This window comes from Rattus rattus, chromosome 11 (genome assembly GCF_011064425.1).
Source record: "Rattus rattus isolate New Zealand chromosome 11, Rrattus_CSIRO_v1, whole genome shotgun sequence".
NCBI lineage: Eukaryota > Metazoa > Chordata > Mammalia > Rodentia > Muridae > Rattus > Rattus rattus.
Window position 1 is genome coordinate 1,306,647 of NC_046164.1, and position 18,874 is coordinate 1,325,520.

At 37.0% G+C, this 18,874-nt stretch overlaps 1 protein-coding gene across 1 annotated transcript; it reads left to right on the plus strand.

Annotated features, from left to right (window-relative positions):
- Positions 1 to 1,501: 1,501 nt before the first annotated feature.
- Positions 1,502 to 18,874, plus strand: LOC116912540 (estrogen sulfotransferase-like). Its single transcript, XM_032916642.1, has 8 exons — positions 1,502 to 1,612; positions 2,865 to 3,025; positions 6,242 to 6,367; positions 9,505 to 9,602; positions 13,167 to 13,293; positions 15,035 to 15,129; positions 16,881 to 17,061; positions 18,488 to 18,874. Exons 2-8 carry the CDS (start codon positions 2,878 to 2,880, stop codon positions 18,598 to 18,600), a joined length of 888 nt encoding a protein of 295 aa, XP_032772533.1. The 5' UTR covers positions 1,502 to 1,612; positions 2,865 to 2,877; the 3' UTR covers positions 18,601 to 18,874.

The following is an 18,874-nucleotide window of genomic DNA, read 5'->3' on the forward strand; positions in this document are numbered from 1 at the left end:
GCTTTACTAATTTTATTACAGGGAATTCAGTTTTTCAGAAACCACTCTATGTACTGTGTCGATGTCAATTACTTACAGGTAGATTTTTCCAGCGACTTTTTAAAAGTAAACCAGGCACTTTCTAGGTAGAATTATTTACCCAGTGCTTAGCTTACTGGATGCCATGTAGTGTCTAACTTCAGACTATGACCCTGCTGTTGAGTTAGGTATGGTTTAATAATTAAGCTTAATTGTGACATAGTAGAAAAAAGTCTAGCTCAAAGTAAATATAAAATGTAAAGCCACTTGAGAGATACTTAAGCTTTCAAGATCCAGTGTCTCTCAGAAGGCCACTTAATTTAACATTAGAAACAGACAAGGTAAGAAAAATGAAAATGCATTTATTTTGAGGTGCTGGTAGACCTGGAGACCTTTCAATGACCTGCAGTCTTGTTCCCTGGAGTCAAAGCAGATGCAGGCAAGACTGGAGCACTATTTCATCCACAGGCCCTGGGGACATTTCCCACCCTGCTTAATGACAGCAACGGGAATGGTTTTTATCTAACAACTTACTGCTATAAAACTTGTATTTGGAAGAGAGTGGAGCAAGTTTTCTCAAGAGTTATCCCAATGTGAGTACTGTGTATCAGATCTACTTTTGACATGCGTTCTTTTATATTCATGGCTGTTTTGGAATTATGGGCAACCCTTATAATCTAATTATAACTTTCTCCCTTCCCTTTGCTCCTAACAAACACTACCATATATAACCATCCCTTTCAAATTCATAGCTTCTTAGTTCACTAACTTCTATGGCTTGGCTCTCTCTCTCTCTCTCTCTCTCTGTCTCTCTCTCTCTCTCTGTCTCTCTCTCTCTGTCTCTCTCTCTCTCTCTCTGTATATATATATATATATATATATATGTGTGTGTGTGTGTGTGTGTGTGTGTGTGTGTCTGTATAAATGGATATATATTCCTTTCAATCTATATAGTGCTTCTTATATGTAAATTATCAGGGATGATTGGCCCAGAACAACCACAGTTTTAAATAGATACAGTTAAGTGCTGGGAAGCCTTCTTTTGCTGTGCCCTTGGTCTATGTTCCTAACTACATTAGGTTTTTCCTATCACTCCTTTAAGCTATTGTTTGCAACATCATTCTTATCCTCATCATTATTTATCAGGGAATGAGAGGTTTTCTCAATAAACATTGGGTTCTATTTTCTTCCTGGCCTCTTCATATCTCCTTGTCCATTTCTTCTTACTCTGTTATGAATGGGCAATTTAATGAATAATATAATGAATGGGCTGTTTAAGGCTGACATATTACCCAAAGGGGAGAAACAGGAGTAGAGCCCATCTATATCTCTGACTGAGTGTACTTGACCTTATGACTAAATACAACTGCAGGTATCTGGTCTCATCCATTACATCATAGCCCATCCCTACAAGTTAGTCCCTGCCTCCTTCTCTGGCTGTGAGAATAAAAGCTCACGAGAAACTTTCCAGTGTACAACAAGTTCTCTATCTCTCTCTCTTTTTTTTTTTTTTTTTACAGCTTAAGATTTGTGCTGCCATTTGAAGAGTACAGAACCGGGGGATTTCACTTCTCTCACAGGAACATCTGGACAGGTTGTAATTTTCAAATGTTCATACTATCAGATATTAAATATAGATTTTTAAATAAAAATTTATGTCAGTAAGTTATTGAAAATAAAGGGACAATAAAGTGTGTGTTGATACTATGCCTAATTGGTAATGTATATCATTTATAAAACTTTCTAAATCTCTTGTCACAAAAAATATTTTTTGATATTCATTGATGTTTAAAAATCTTAAAGTTAAGATATAAGTGATACAGGAAACTATTGAATGCAATTGCTCTAAAATATATTTGAAAATACTGTTACAATCTTTTTATGTAAATAACTTAATATGTAACAATTTAGATTAATTGACAAATCATTCATGTGTATTTCAGTTACCAAAAACACATTTTTTTAATGGAAACACAGTGGAAGCTAGCCAACTAAAAATATAGCTTGATACTGAGAGTAACAAATGTTTCACAGAATCTCCTTTGTGTCACAGTGATTGGGACTGGCAGAAATGTATATAAAAAGACAACTTATGCTTTCAGCCATTTTGCTCTAATCCAGACTAAAACTGGAAACCTAACGACCCAACAAAAACTTTTTGGTATTTGTCTTAGAATGGAGGAAAGGCAACTGAATGTGAAGGGAGCTGGCCAAAGTTCAGATAAGGAGCTAGGAGAGGAATTGATTTAAAGAATGGAAAAACATCATTTCTGAAATGCATTAACTGTATGGCTTGCATTTTAAGCAGTTTGAGCTGTTCTTTCTGTACATCTGACACCTCATCACCTCCTTATGAAATAGTATTAGCAATATCTCACTGAAATATACATTTTAGGGAAACCACCCAAGTTTGAGGAAATATAGAAAAAAATTGTGGGAGGAAAGAGGCTGTTTGATGTCAGCACTTTTACTCTGAGACAGCTTGACTGTGAGGTGACAGCTTGGTGTCAGGCTACTGCTTAATCCGTAGGTTAACCCAGTTGATTGAAAGCCAATTCTTAGAATTGTGGCTCAATTCATACAATATAATTGACCTGAATAAACAATTTAATAAGGCAAATGGTGACTATTGTGGTTGTCAATAGAATGGACACTTATTTCTTGTAAATTTTCACATACAATGTATCCTGACTATAGTTTCCCCTCTTCTGCTAATATTAAGGATGCTTTTACCCTGTGTAGCAGGTCAGCAGCAGCATTTAACCAGTCTTTATATACATAGTTATTGCTCTTGTGAAAATATTGCAAAGTGAATACAAAATTTAAAACATGTTTTCTTTTCCCAGTACACCACTTGAAATGGAGACTTCTATGCCTGAATACTATGAAGTTTTTGGTGATTTCCATGGAGTTTTAATGGACAAACTGTTCACCAAATATTGGGAAGACGTTGAAACATTCTCAGCAAGGCCAGATGACCTTCTCATTGTTACTTATCCTAAATCTGGTATTGTCTTTGCTCTGACAGGATGTTGCTTTTAGACAACTAGGAAGTATAAATCTATGCTAGACCATCAGCAGTAATCTGTTTACCTGATTCATTCTCATTTCCCATTAAAAAGACAGTTGAAGCAATTTTAATGTCAAAATATTGGTAAACTGCACATTATCAACTCTGTTCCATAATCTCAAACTTCCAGAACACGATTAGCAAACTCATTAAGTCATGGATAAACTGAAAGTGTTGATCACACAATTATATTATTCAATACAGATGAGTCACTATTATGCATTATATAATCAGTGTTTAAAACTACTGTATTTTACATATTTGTTGAGTACTTGCAGAAAGATATCAGGAAATTGAAATACAGCAATGAAATGAATTCCTGCAATTCATTTTAGGGAAAAAAATAGAATATTTGTCACTTAAATATATCAAATGTATTTTTCTCCCTATGATACAAGCTCATTTTGTTCTTTTAGAAACCTTTTCAAAGATAATCAATAACTCTTTTTCAGGAAATTACTTTCTCTTCCTCAGATGTACTCATAAACATTAATTCCATTACACATATTCATATATTGCAATTCTTTATCGAGATTGAATCCACAATTATAAATGGCTTCAGAGTCTGAAAACTCTTCTCTTAGGTTCTTTTTTTTTTTAAATTTTCATTTGTTTGTTTATGATTACACTGTAGCTGTCTTCAGACACACCAGAAGAAGGCATCGGATCCCATTACAGATGGTTGTGAGCCACCATATGGTTGCTGGGATTTGAACTCATGACCTCTGGAAGAGCAGTCAGTGCTCTTAACTGCTAAGTCATCTTTTCAGCCACCAAAACTATATTCTGTCGAAACTGGAGAAGTGTAATCTTATATTCTCTGTCAGTTTATTAAGAGTTGACGCTTAAAATATATCAGTTATCTACTTCTAAAAGTGTGATCATATGATTCTCTTAGGAGAAAAGACAATCATGACTTTGAGACAAACCCCCTACCCCCCAAACCACACCACACACACACACCACACACACACACACACACACACACACACACACACACACACACACACACACAAACATTAGAGAGAACTACGATGTCTTTGGCAACTCTTCCCTAAAACCATTCCACTGTTTCTCTTCTTGGCTCAGTTCCATGGCTACACGAGTCTGTCATCTGAAGAGAGCACAGATTGATAATGTATCTATTATCATTTCAACCCCTGTTCATATTTATCCACAGCTGTCCATATGGATGCTTAGCCTACTTGTTCTGATAGCTAGGTCTCATGGTTGCCATCTTACTTGTTATCTCATCTTCTTTACACCAGCACATTTATTCTCCGGTAGCATATTTATTTAGAAACACATCTTCGTGATCTTTCTGAATAATTTTGGTACTCCCTAATAAGAATATCAAGAGTTTCTAGCCTACCATCAACTTACTTCTTTAATTTTACCCAATTTATCTCTTCAAGCAAGTTCTCTGGTTTTTTTGTTGTTGTTGTTTTGTTTTGTTTTGTTTTGTTCTTTTTTTTCGGAGCTGGGACCGAACCCAGGGCCTTGCACTTCCTAGGCAAGAGCTCTACCACTGAGCTAAATCCCCAACCCCAAGTTCTCTGTTTTAACCTGTGTAGCCCTCGCCTAATATTTTTTTCTCAGCACTACACGATTCTTAGATGTCCCCTGCTGAAAATAACATCTCATGCTGCTGCCTCTTAGGGCTCTTCCCTATCCCATATGAGTGATTACATCACACTGGCAATTTATTACAGCTAGGCTCAAACTCTCCTCTCCTCATAAGAGAACTTCATTGTTCATAAGACTCATTATTTTTATTTTGCACATATGCATTGTTTTTCTGCCTGTGCATGCTTAGTGTCCACAGAGAAAGCACAGAAGAGGATGCCACTTTCTGTAGAACTAAAGTAATAGATTCTTTGAGCTGCTATTTTGGCGATGGGACCCCAAAATCAGGTCCTCTGGTTGGGCAACAAGCCATCTTAGGTGCCAGGCTGCATGTTCTCCTCACCACCAGGCCTGGAGCACAGCAGGCCACAGCTCAGGAGTCTGTGTTTTCCCCGGTGGGAGAGTCTGGGAAGACCGTTCTACTTCCCAGTCTGGTATGTACCCAGCCAAGGCTGGTTTACTGCAAGGATTTGAGGGGGGAAAAAAGGAATCCCCTCAGGGATTTGGTGGAGCTGGGAGAGAAAAAGCCTTCTGGAGATAAAGGCTCTTTAGGTCAAAAGCTGCCACAGTGACCATCGATGAAGAGACAGTCATTGCTTGTTCAAACTGTTTTATTTGACGGTAGGTGTGAATATACGTACAACTTACTCAGGGTGACCCAGAGATTAAATATCTTTTGAGGAAGGAATGCCTAGGAAGGGAAGCTCATTGGCTAAAGTCTAAATACCCATCTAGATACCTAACTAGCATAGCTAACTCCAGGTTTTTATATGACTTTCCTCAGGCAAAGGCTAGTGATGGGGCTTAGAATCCCTGGACAAGATCAGAGAAGGAGAAAACCTGTTAACAAGGGAGTCTCTCCCATTTTGCACCAAGCCTAGAGGCTAACCAGCCATGGCACACTACACCTTAATTAGCAGTGTGGTGTAGCAAAGCCACACTTAGGTGCTGAGTCATTGTTTCAGCTTCCTGGGGAACTTTTTAACATCACTGGTGCAGTAGCAATGGCAGCAGCAGCCCATGGTATATAAGCTTGCTTTGTACACCTTCAAGCTTTGTATTCTTGTCTGTGTAACAACATCTTGGGAGAAAGAAAAGTATATTTTGTCGTTACTGATCTTCTTTTTAATTTTTCTGATTATCATTAAAGGTCAGATACTCAATTCATACTTTTCTATCTCCTGTGATCTAGGCATTGGTTTAGGCACAAAAACTACTACCACTAAAGTCTATAGCTGGGAAATATGTTTGTATGTGTCACCCAAGCGTCCCATTTCATTCAAATTTCCTCACTACTTTTCATAAGAGTGTTATTCTTATAATGTCACAATTTATCATGGGAGGCCCAGACACGTGGACCAGTTGTTATTCATGACACAATGCATTCATATATGTTGAAGTTATTTTGGGTGTATTTAAGTATTCAAGAAAATATTATTTGAGTTTGGATGATATTAAACACGATAGAAATGTACTGTTGTCAGCCATATGAGTTCATTGGAGATCAAGTATATTTAATTTTTACAGGCACCACATGGATTGGTGAAATTGTGGATATGATCTATAAAGAAGGTGATGTGGAAAAATGCAAGGAGGATGCAATTTTTAACAGAATACCTTTCCTGGAGTGCAGATATGAAGATCTAATAAATGGTAATTTTTTTTCTTTTTTTTTCTTTTTTATTAACTTGAATATTTCTTATATACATTTCGAGTGTTATTCCCTTTCCCGGTTTCCAGGCAAACATCCCCCTCCCCCCTCCCCTTCCTTATGGGTGTTCCCCTCCCCACCCTTCCCCCAACAGTCTAGTTCACTGGGGGTTCAGTTTTAGCAGGACCCAGGGCTTCCCCATCCACTGGTGCTCTTACTAGGATATTCATTGCTACCTATGAGGTCAGAGTCCACGGTCAGTCCATGTATAGTCTTTAGGTAGTGGCTTAGTCCCTGGAAGCTCTGGTTGCTTGGCATTGTTGTACATATGGGGTCTCGAACCCCTTCTAGCTCTTCCAGGTCTTTTTCTCTGATTCCTTCAATGGGGGGTCCTATTCTCAGTTCAGTGGTTTGCTGCTGGCATTCGCCTGTATTTGCTGTATTCTGCTGTGTCTCAGGAGCGATCTACATCCGGCTCCTGTCGGTCTGCACTTCTTTGCTTCATCCATCTTGTCTAATTGGGTGGCTGTATATGTATGGGCCACATGTGGGGCAGGCTCTGAATGGATGTTCCTTCAGTCTCTGTTTTAATCTTTGCCTCTCTCTTCCCTGCCAAGGGTATTCTTGTTCCCCTTTTAAAGAAGGAGTGAAGCATTCGCATTTTGATCATCCATCTTGAGTTTCATTTGTTCTAGGCATCTAGGGTAATTCAAGCATTTGGACTAATAGCCACTTATCAATGAGTGCATACCATGTATGTCTTTCTGTGATTGGGTTAGCTCACTCAGGATGATATTTTCCAGTTCCAACCATTTGCCTACGAATTTCATAAAGTCATTGTTTTTGATAGCTGAGTAATATTCCATTGTGTAGATGTACCACATTTTCTGTATCCATTCCTCTGTTGAAGGGCATCTGCGTTCTTTCCAGCTTCTGGCTATTATAAATAAGGCTGCGATGAACATAGTGGAGCACGTGTCTTTTTATATGTTGGGGCATCTTTGGGTATATGCCCAAGAGAGGTATAGCTGGATCCTCAGGCAGTTCAATGTCCAATTTTCTGAGGAACCTCCAGACTGATTTCCAGAATGGTTGTACTAGTCTGCAATCCCACCAACAATGGAGGGGTGTTCCTCTTTTCCGCATCCAGCTGCTGTCACCTGTTTTTGATCTTAGCCATTCTCACTGGTGTGAGGTGAAATCTCAGGGTTGTTTTGATTTGCATTTCCCTTATGACTAAAGATGTTGAACATTTCTTTAGGTGTTTCTCAGCCATTCGACATTCCTCAGCTGTGAATTCTTTGTTTAGCTCTGAACCCCATTTTTTAATAGCGTTATTTGTCTCCCTGTGGTCTAACTTCTTGAGTTCTTTGTATATTTTGGATATAAGGCCTCTATCTGTTGTAGGATTGGTAAAGATCTTTTCCCAATCTGTTGGTTGTCGTTTTGTCCTAACCACAGTGTCCTTTGCCTTACAGAAGCTTTGCAGTTTTATGAGATCCCATTTGTCGATTCTTGATCTTAGAGCGTAAGCCATTGGTGTTTTGTTTAGGAAATTTTTCCAGTGCCATGTGTTCCAGATGCTTCCCTAGTTTTTCTTCTATTAGTTTGAGTGTGTCTGGTTTGATGTGAGGTCCTTGATCCACTTGGACTTAAGCTTTGTACAGGGTGATAAGCATGGATCGATCTGCATTCTTCTACATGCTGACCTCCAGTTGAACCAGCACCATTTGCTGAAAATGCTATTTTTTTCATAAATGGTAATTTTTAAATCAATTTTAAAAGATGTATATGTATGTTTTCCGATATACCTATGTTTATGATAGATGATATAGATAAGGTTATATTGTAATAAGAACAAAGAGATTTTATGTAAAACAAGCATTTAATATTCAGTCACCTCTATATGAGAGTCTAAAACTAAATCCAGAGTAGCCTCATAGCATGGCATATACCTGGAACAGTGAATGGTCCTAACCAGTTTTTCAGGAAGAGTCTTATAATATGTCAGCATTTATTTCTCAGTTTCTAGGAGTTGAAAGTATTATAAGTACTAGAAAATTATTCATTGAATAGTAAGGATAGTTAAAACTGTATTCATGAGTTTGCTTACCAACATGTAAAAAATTACGTTCATTGATGAAAAATTATTTGACCTCATCCTGAATGAGGTAACCCAACCACAGAAAAACACACACATGGTTTGCACTTACTGATAAGTGGACACGAGCCCCAAAGCTCAGTCATTACCCAAGATGCAGTCCACAGACCACATGAAGCTCAAGAAGAAGGGCAACCAATGTGCAGATGCATCACTCCTCCTTAAAAGAGGGAACAAAAATATTCATAGGAGGGGCTATGGAGACAAAGTTTGGAATAGAGACTGAAGGAATGGCCATTTAGAGCCTTCCTTACCTGGGTATACAGCCCATATATGTCACCAAAACTAGACAATATTGATGAAGCCAAGAAGTGCATGCTGACAGGAGCCTGATCTCGCTGCCTCCTGAGATTCAGCCAGAGAGTGACAAAAACAAAGGCAAATTCTAGCAGCAAACCATGGAACTGAGAATTGGAAGAGTTAGAGAAAGAATTGAAGGATCTAAAGGTGTTTGCAACCCCATAAGAACAATAATACCAACCAACCAGAGCTCCCAGGGACTAAACCACTGCCCAAGGAGTTCACATGGACAGACCCATGACTTCAGCAGCATATGTAGCAGAAGATGGCCATGTTGGACACCAATGGGAGGAGAAGCCCTTGGTCCTGTCAAGGGTGGACCCCCAGTGTAGGGGAATGTCAGAGTGGGGAGGCAGGAAGAGGGGTGGTTGGGGAGGGGGAACACCCTTATAGAAGGTGAGGGGAATGGGATCGGGAGTTATGGACAGGAAACTGGGAAAGGGAATAACATTGGAGATGTAAATAAAAAAATCCAATTAAAAAATGCCAAAATTACCAAAAAAAAAAAAAGAAAAATATTTGACCTTTACGATTTAATAATTAGTAATTAATATTTTTTACAGTGGGATTGTATTATTATTTTGAGGTCAAATCTAGAATCTTAAATAAACTCTTTTAAAATACTCATTCAAATTCATATGAACATTTTTCACATTATCTGTTTATTTTTAAAACCAGGAATAAAACAACTAAAGGAAAAGGAATCGCCTAGAATAGTGAAAACTCACCTGCCAGTTAAGCTCCTTCCAGCATCATTTTGGGAAAAGAATTGCAAGGTAACCAGAATTAGATTTGCTTAGACTTGCATGAAATCTTGGCACTTTATAGGTCACAAAGCACCTAAAAGACATCTTATACATACTTTATCACTCCTTTCTTTTAATGTATAGACATTTCCACAAAGGTGAATTATTTTTAGTATGACTTGAGTCTAGATTATATTCACAAATTTTATTTTCTTAAGATGATCTGAATGCTAGTTAAACTTTAAGCCTTTGTTTGTTTGTGCATAAAAGAAGGGTAATACTTGTCACCTAATGAACCAAGTACAATTTTCTTTGAAACATCAAGGCTAGTGCCTAACACATTGTAAGCACTGGATGAATCACAATGGATTGAATGTCGTTATTTTACAAAATATTATGTGTGACATTGAGAGATTCAAATGAATCACAATAGGATATCCAGACAAGTGTCCTCTAATAAGCATTTACCCAGTGAATGAAAATGACTGTTACCATCTAGTCCACTGGCTAGTAATATACCACACATTTGAAAAACCATACAATAGGAGGTTGTATTTTGGTTTGTGCTTCTGAATCAGGGTCAAGATGTAGTACTCACTGACGGCCTTCTTGCTGACCAAGTTTCAAGGTAACCTATGAGTCAGTGGACACACACATATTTATATCTCTAAGTCTCTTGAATGTTTCTTTAATGCCACCAGTACTCAAAAATTAACTACTATGATGACATTTTCCCACCCTTGACACCTCCAAAAGGCCCAAACTCTAAATTCAAAAGTAAGATTGTATCATTCTACAGGCACAGAAACTTCATCGTGAACATTGAAATTGAATGTAAATTTTGCAGGGTACAAACCATATTCAAAGTTACATTTTCATAAGGCTAATATCTTACATAAAACCACAACTTATAGTAAAGTAATAACTAAGCAGACTCTACTGGTAGTACTTGGGTCATGGAAGAGAAGACTTTAATTCAAGACTCATGCTTTAAAAAGATGAGGAATCTATTTACATCCAGAGACAGCTCCAGGAGATATCTAAAAGCACTTTAACTTGCCTGGAAAGTTAAGTGTCTGTGCTAGGTAGGAGACTGAAAGAAGACTTATCACAGGAAAGTTGGGTGCCTTGTTAGGAAACTTAGATTTTGCTTGCATTATACTAAGATTGGGCTGCTTTGGAGAGAAAGGGTCATACAAGCAAAGGTTGGGCACAAGTGACTGTCCTACATTCCACTACTTGTGTTTCCTGAAATACTTGACACTTTCAAAGTATCTAAGCCTCTAAACCTCAAAGGTTCAAATGCTTTTTTATTTTCAACTGAAGAATCATTAAATATGCGTCTTCCCATATGATTTCCTGCAGAGAAGCTCTCTCATGGTTATGTAGATATTTTAGATGTCCCATCACCATCATTGGTAAGAGTTCTGATAGAACCATTTCTTTCCCCATGAGAAGTGCTGTAGGATGTTACTACTCCACTGTAATTCATAGACAGCTTTCATTACATAATTTTTTATGCTTAGAGGTCATCAAAGAAACCAACATAAGTGAATGGATTTGCCTTTGGATTATTTCCAGATTGATTTATTGATCTTTCAGAGGAGAGGTAGTAAAGACTACTTTGTAAAAGTATTTTTGGAGTAGTGGATTAGAAAGAATAATTTTCAAGGTTAAGAAAGTGATTTTTTTAAAAGAGCATGATAATGGATAAGAAATTATTCAAGGACAATGAGTTTGCATTTATGGCGTGGTTTGTAGGGAGGCCTATGGAGTAATAAGGAACAAGGAGGAGCAGATCTTTAGTGGAGAAAAACACTGTGACACAGTATAGGAGGCTTCCAGAGTGAAACTTTTAGTGAGATGGCAAAATGCAAGACTTGGTGAGAGAAGTTGTAGGCTGAATTAAAAAAAGAACTAATCATGAATGAGTGCAATAATTTTGTAAATTAGATGAATAGCGAATGTAGATAATAAAAATGCATAGCGGATGAAAAGAGTTAGCAATGGAAGGGTTAGCAATGGAGGGCTGGTGCTCCAATTTCTAGTTGAACCAAGTGAATGAGTAAACTCTCAAAAATAAAGCCATCAAAAGGAGAAGCATGGGCTAGGGAGTAGCCTACTCTCAATGGTAGAAAGTGGTAACTGTATTTAATTGTTCATGTACTACGAATTCTAGTGACAGTTTCATTAAAAGTAGGAACACCAAAAGACATAGATGATCTTTGAAGGCATAGAAAAGTATGTTCAGTGAAACATATGGATATTCAATAATATCTACCAACGTGAGCTCATAGAAATTAGAAGTTAAAAATAAGAGCTCACACTGTCTCCATGAGAGGGAAGAGAACTAGTCTCAATCTGAAATAAAGACAACATTTTGAGATTCAAGGAACGCTCCTGAAACACAGTAATGGTGTGGGCCAAGGATGAAAAGTGAGAAGTAAATTTATAGTCACAATGGTGTGTCTGTTTCCATTCAGTTAGCAAGAAAAACTCGAGAGAATGAGAAGTTTTAAAAGTGCACTGTGTTTAATAACAACTTTGGTGCAAAATAACACCTTTTGAAAGTTTTTTTTTTTTTTTTTTAAAGTCCTTAAGCATGAGAATGACTCTTCAATGAATAAGGAGAAATATTTTTCAAAAAACCTGTTTGTAAGTGGATAAACACGCTGGTGAGTTTAACCTTAGCCTCTTAGTTGTAGAGTGAGAAGGGCAGAGCTCCTTGGTGTCACCAATTAAGGGCTTGAAAGCTGAGGAAAGAATACAAACAGACTGGCAGACTTCTGGAAATCTCACCTGTGACCTTGCTATCAGACCTGCAGGAGGCCACCTGCTTTTTCTCACTTCTTGAGTGCAGAGAAAAATCTGGGTAGAAAAAGAATGGGCTTTTGCAGGATGGAACTCTACAGTGCTAATTCTAGACATAGCAGCTTTGTCATTTGCGCATCCACTGATGCTTATCTACCGCATAGAAGCACGGGAACCTTCCTTGGGGAAGGAGTAGTCATTTTATTATCACACAACCTAAGGGGGTCCCTAGGAGGACCTAGATAAAAAATAGAAAACTTTGAGACATGAATTTTAAGACAACTATGCAAATACGATGTTTTTCTAACTGCAAGCTAGGATACTACAGGGCATTTTTGCCTTAGTGTCCAATTTGTAAAATAGTCCAAAGAACAGAAAACTGTACAATGGACTGAGTGATCTGTCAACTTGGTGTTTGCATTGATTTACTCTAGGTTCTGCTATATACTTGAATCAACTTCAATTTCACTATTCTACTCATAAAATTGGGGAAAATCTGGTTAACTCAATTTTTGTTGTCAGAAAAAATGTCATGATGCTGTCATCTCAGGCTATTTAATAGGTTTCCTAGAAGGATCAGACTAAAGGCCAGCAGGACCCCGAGCAAACGCTGTTTCAACTTAAGATATTAAAGTACTGTTTTCCTTTATAATGTTTATAATTTTATATTTTTCCATAGTGCATTTACATTATGTTAGTTGTTGGAAACATGAATATTTGAAACCTGAATACAGCATGGTAGGTCATCCAGTCAATGATTTAACAACTTATTTCATCTTCTAGATAATCTATCTTTGCCGAAACGCCAAAGATGTCGTCGTTTCTTATTACTACTTTTTCCTGATCATAAAAAATTATCCAAATCCTAAATCTTTTTCTGAATTTGTGGAGAAATTTATGGAAGGGCAAGGTAAGAACACCTTAAATTCTTTGGATCTTTTCTTTCATTGAAGAAGAAAAATACAAATCCTACTTTATGCAAACAAACATAAATGAGTCGATAGAAACAGAGATAATATAAAATAAGTACAATATATAAACAGAAATATATAATAAAATATAATATAAACTTATACAGACAGAGAGATAAAATAAATCTATAAATATGTACAACAGATTAATATATGTAAACAGAAATATGTAATTAAAAGATGGTATAAATATATGTAAACAAATGTAAACAGATGTAGAATATAGGGTTTCTAAGGAATATAATATTATACAAACCTAAAACACTGACACTTAGATTGATAGTAGGGCTTCTGTATGTGAGGATGATGGAAAATTAAGACTCTAGGCATTACATTATAATGCCAAGAAGTGAAAGCATTGACTTACGCGTGACATCAGCGGTGGCAATTTCTGCTCCATAAGTCTGAGACTTAGTATATCCCTTCTCGAACATACATTTTCATATGTTAAAAAATGTTTTAGAACATGCTGTTGCAACAGGATTGAACCAAAAATTAGATGAGGTATAAAATCATCGTTCATTCATTTCCAAGTAAAACACCAAGGCATTAAATGAAGTCACATGTAGGGATTTACAATCATTCTGAATACCTGCAGAACTCCTGCTTGATCTTCTAGGCATGTAGACTGGGCTTTTGATTTCACTGAACAGTAAAGGGTTTCTTGAGCAGTTATTATAAAAACTCTACCATTTCATTAAAATTGTGACTAAAACAACTGAGTCTTTACGTTTTAATTGAAATGGGCAAAGAATATTTTGAGTTTCATTCAATTTGTCACGTGAATTGTATAAATAAGGATAGTTGAAGAAAGAAAAAATTATAACCATAGAAGATAATACTACTCATTATCCCTTGTGGCTTGCATCATGAAGAAAGTATATGCCTCAATGTCATCAGATTATCTTAAAATTACAGAAAAAAATAACTTGTATGCTTTAAAAGGCCAATGGAACCTTTTCGAAAGTATCTTCGTTTCTAGTATCAAGGCACAGAGAAAGGTCAATGTCAAGTCTACTGGTGACACAGAACATGCTTGTACTGTTCTGTTGGCCTTGGATTTGATAAAGCTGTTGTGTAAGGCTAAAAGGAGAAACAGTGACAGCATTTGTTACATCACCTTTTGTCCAAAATAAATTGTCCCTATGAGAACACCTTTCACATTCTAAATTGCTAGTGCTTTAGTAAATGCTCCATCAATTACTAATCTCTCCCTCTCTCTCACTCTCCCTCTCCCCCCCTCTCCTTTTCCCCCTCTTTCCCTCTGTCTCCCTCTGACTCCTTGTCTCTGTCTCACACAAACAGAAACACAGAGATACATACAAACAGAGACTCACGCAGACACAAATGCACAGACACACAGCTACACACACACACACACACACACACACACTCACATGTGTGCATGCTCTCATTATTCTAAACTGAGTTGGTTTCTTATCTTTTCTTAGTATTCTATCTACTACAGGTCATGATGATAAAACTAAAAATAATGTTTCTGAGGAGGAAATTATGCAACAATTTTTACGTAATTGCTATACAGAACTCTTAAATAAGTGCAACTGACCTATAAATTCTAATTCTATGACCATTTTAGACTTTTATTAACAATTTGAATACTTACGTTAAGCTTGCAAAATGATAACATGATATGTTTACACTTATGCCTTCTAATTTCAGTTCCGTATGGTTCCTGGTATGATCATGTAAAATCTTGGTGGGAAAAGAGTAAGAATTCACGTGTTTTGTTTATGTTCTATGAGGACATGAAAGAGGTAAGAAACGGAATGCATAATGAACATTCTAGTAATTCTTAAGACGATCTTAGCATCTGACAACTCACTGAATACAAAATTATCACTGGAAACCCGTTGCTGACCAGAAAAAGGAAAGACACAATAACCCAGTTTGATTAAGTCAGACTTGAGTTTAGTAAATAAAAGTGTTTGAGGAACAAATCCATGCTAAATCCTAGTGTTAAAACTTCCCTAAAGATAAAATTGCAAAAAGAACCTTGAATTCATGAAAAATAAGAAACAAAATAATAACATGCACACATGCTCACCACACTTGATCTTTCCCTGGGCACTGCCTTCTGGAAAATAGAGACACAGAAACGAAACAATTAGAAAGAACAATTTTACTAGGATCAAACTTAACAATTTTATATGTTTTATACATGAAATTCATTCTGCACATATCATGTTTGCACAACACTAGGTAGGGTAGCCTATTCCTCTAATTTTTAGCACAGACAGGTAATTGGGAGTGCAAGCTATATTTGAGCAGAATAACAAGTCTCGCCTTAAAATGAATGAAAAATAAATAAGAACAGGCCAAGGAGATGTGTTCATGGATAAAGTCAAGTTATGCTAACTTGAGGATGCAGGTTGGATCCCCAGCATTTAAGTTAAACCAGGAAGGGATGGGAACCTGCCTCTAATCCTGTGCTCTGGAGGCAGGGAATGCCAGGGGCAAACTCGCATGGTAACCTAGTACAACTGTTAGCTCTAGGTTGAGTGCGACACCTGCCTCAGTAGTGGAGAGTGATAGTCCAAGTTACACTGGTACACATTACTGGCTTTCACACACTTGAATACAAGGGCATACACACTTACCTGCATGTATGTTCATATACACACACACACACACACACACACACACACACACACACACACACACACACACACACACACACCCAAATGTCTGGAAAAATAAAGACACGAAACAATTAGAAAGAACCATTTTACTAGGTACAAAATTTTACAACTCATCTCATTTAAGCCTAAGAGCTTCTGAAGTGTCCCCTGCATCTATTGGTGGATGAGGAAGGATTGAAAATGGTTTGTTTTCTTCATGTTATATTTAATTCTAATATGATCAAATATAGAATAATGTTCTCTACTTTTAGCCTAATAACTACTCACTAACATTTGTCACTTTGGTTTTTGTTTTATTTTATTTTTTTCATCTTTATTAACTTGGGTATTTCTTATTTACATTTCAACTGTTATTCTCTTTAGCCCCTCCCCCTCCCCTTCTCTATCGGTGTTCCCCTCCCCATCCTCCCCCCATTACAGCCCTCCCCCCAACAATCAAATTCACTGGGGATTCAGTCTTGGCAGGACCAAGGGCTTTCCCTTCAACTGGTGCTCTTACTAGGCTATTCATTGCTACCTATGAGATTGGAGCCCATGTATAGTCTTTGGGTAGTGGCTTAGTCCCTGGAAGCTCTGGTTGGTTGGCATTGTTGTTCATATGGGGTCTCAAGCCCCTTCAAGCTCTTTCAGTCCTTTCTAAGATTCCTTCAACGGGGGTCTCATTCTCAGTTCAGTTGTTTAATTATGGCGTTCGCCTACGTATTTGCTGTATTCTGGCTGTGTCTCTCAGGAGAGATCTACATTCGGTTCCTGTCCGAGTGCACTTCTTTGCTTCATCCATCTTATCTAGTTTGGTGGCTGTATATGTATGGGCCACATGTGGGGCAGGCTCACTTTGGTTTTTAAATCTCTTTGTTTCTCCACAGGATATCCGAAGAGAAGTTGTGAAGCTGATAGAGTTCCTGGAGAGAGAGCCATCAGCAGAGCTAATAGATAAAATCATTCAACATACGTCATTCCAGGAGATGAAGAACAATCCATGCACCAATTATTCAATGCTGCCAGAGTTCATGATAGATCTAAAAGTATCGCCTTTCATGAGAAAGGGTGAGAAGACAGAGTCATGTGACTTTCCATTTAAAGGTCTAAGCTGCCATGACTTAGGCAAAAATCTACCCAAGGTTATTCACCTTGCACAAACAGCATGTGTTTTCTTTACAACTGTTTTTTCCTTGAATACTCTTATTGAATTATCAATTGTGCAGAGGCATTAAACACTATTTATTAATGTACTCAAGACCATATATACTAATAATAACCTTCTGTTTCTTGTTTATTCAGTTTGAGAAGGATATCATGTAAAGCATAATGTCTGACACTTTAGTCTAAGCTTCAGCAATGATCCCATAGTGCACTGTTACCCAGTAGGTCTTTGTGTCCTGGGTGTGTACCGTATGACTCATACATACTATCTCCATATTATGATTTCTGCCTTAGTCAGGGTTCTATTCCTGCACAAACATCATGACAAGGAAGCAAGTTGGGAGGAGAAGGGCTTATTCAGCTTACACATTCACATTGCTGTTCATCACCAAAGAAGTCAGGCCTAGAACTCACACAGGGCAGGAAGCAGGAGCTGAGAGGTCATGGAGAGATGTTACTGGGTTGCTTCCTCTGGCTTGCTCAGCTTGCTTTCTTCAGCTTGAGGACCCACAATGGGCTGGGTCCTTGCCACTTGATCATTAGTTGAGAAAATGCCTTACAGCTGGCATTGAAGCATTTCCTCAAGTGAGGCTCTTTTCTCTGTGGTAACTTCAGCTTGTGTCAACTTGACACACAAAAACAACCAATACAATTTCTGACTAGGAAGATGGATTTACTATCTCATTCTGTGGTGAAGGAACAAAACCTAAAAAGTCAGTCATATTTTCTCTATACGAATGAATGAAAGTTTTGAATGCTAAGTGACTAAAGTAAGAATTCAAACATAATTATAATCACTAATAATATCAAGACATAATGAAAGCAAATTTTATTTACATAGAAGCAATTCTTGATCAGCAATAGTAAATTTGTATACCTGACATTTGGGGAAAAAAAAAAAAAAATATATATATATATATATATATATATATATATATATATATCATCCACGTAGCAATGCTAGGTAAGTAATTGGATTTAAAGGCATAATTCTGGATTTGAAAATTTATCAGTAAAAATATGATATTAAGTAATTTGACAGTCATTGCCCCATGAGTCTCATCAGAGAAGGCCTGATTTATGAGAGAAAATAAAAGAAGAAAGGTCACTTGAAGTAGTGTAGGAAGAAAAGGATGAGTCAATAGAAGTTTCTTCAAGAAAAAAATTATCTTTGTAAAAATCAAACAACATGATACTTAAATATTTTATTCAGGTATTAAATATTACGAGAATTTTTCACATTATTAATGAAAGAGATGCAGGATAGAGGAATCTTAAAATTTCTGACTTCAGGAGTTAACACTTCTGATTACTGCCTGTTTCTTTGCAGGAATTGTAGGAGACTGGAAGAACCACTTTCCGGAAGCCCTGAGGGAGAGATTTGAGGAGCACTACCAGCAGCAGATGAAGGACTGCCCTGTGAAGTTTAGAGCAGAGCTCTGAGACACTTCCTTGTGTCTGAAATTGGAGTAGTCTTCAATTTATCCTTCAGTTTTTCTTGTTTTGAATTCAGTAGAAGTAGAAGTCTTTTGAAGACTGACTGTTTAAATTCATTTTGTTTTTTTAATCTAACTTTTATATCAATCTAATTTCTTAATGTTTTGATGGCAAAATCACGTTTTTCATATATATATATATAGATATATGTAAATATATCTATATATATATATCTCACAAGCATTGTCCTCTAATAGTGTTCAAAGATTTCTAATAAAAA

Excerpts from the sequence above, each read along its gene's own strand:
- LOC116912540 (XM_032916642.1), top strand. The coding sequence starts at position 2,878 with ATGGAGACTTCTATGCCTGAATACTATGAAGTTTTTGGTGATTTCCAT. Across the intron at positions 9,603-13,166 it reads TTTGGGAAAAGAATTGCAAG|ATAATCTATCTTTGCCGAAA; the intron begins GTAACCAGAATT and ends TTCATCTTCTAG. Across the intron at positions 13,294-15,034 it reads GAAATTTATGGAAGGGCAAG|TTCCGTATGGTTCCTGGTAT; the intron begins GTAAGAACACCT and ends TTCTAATTTCAG.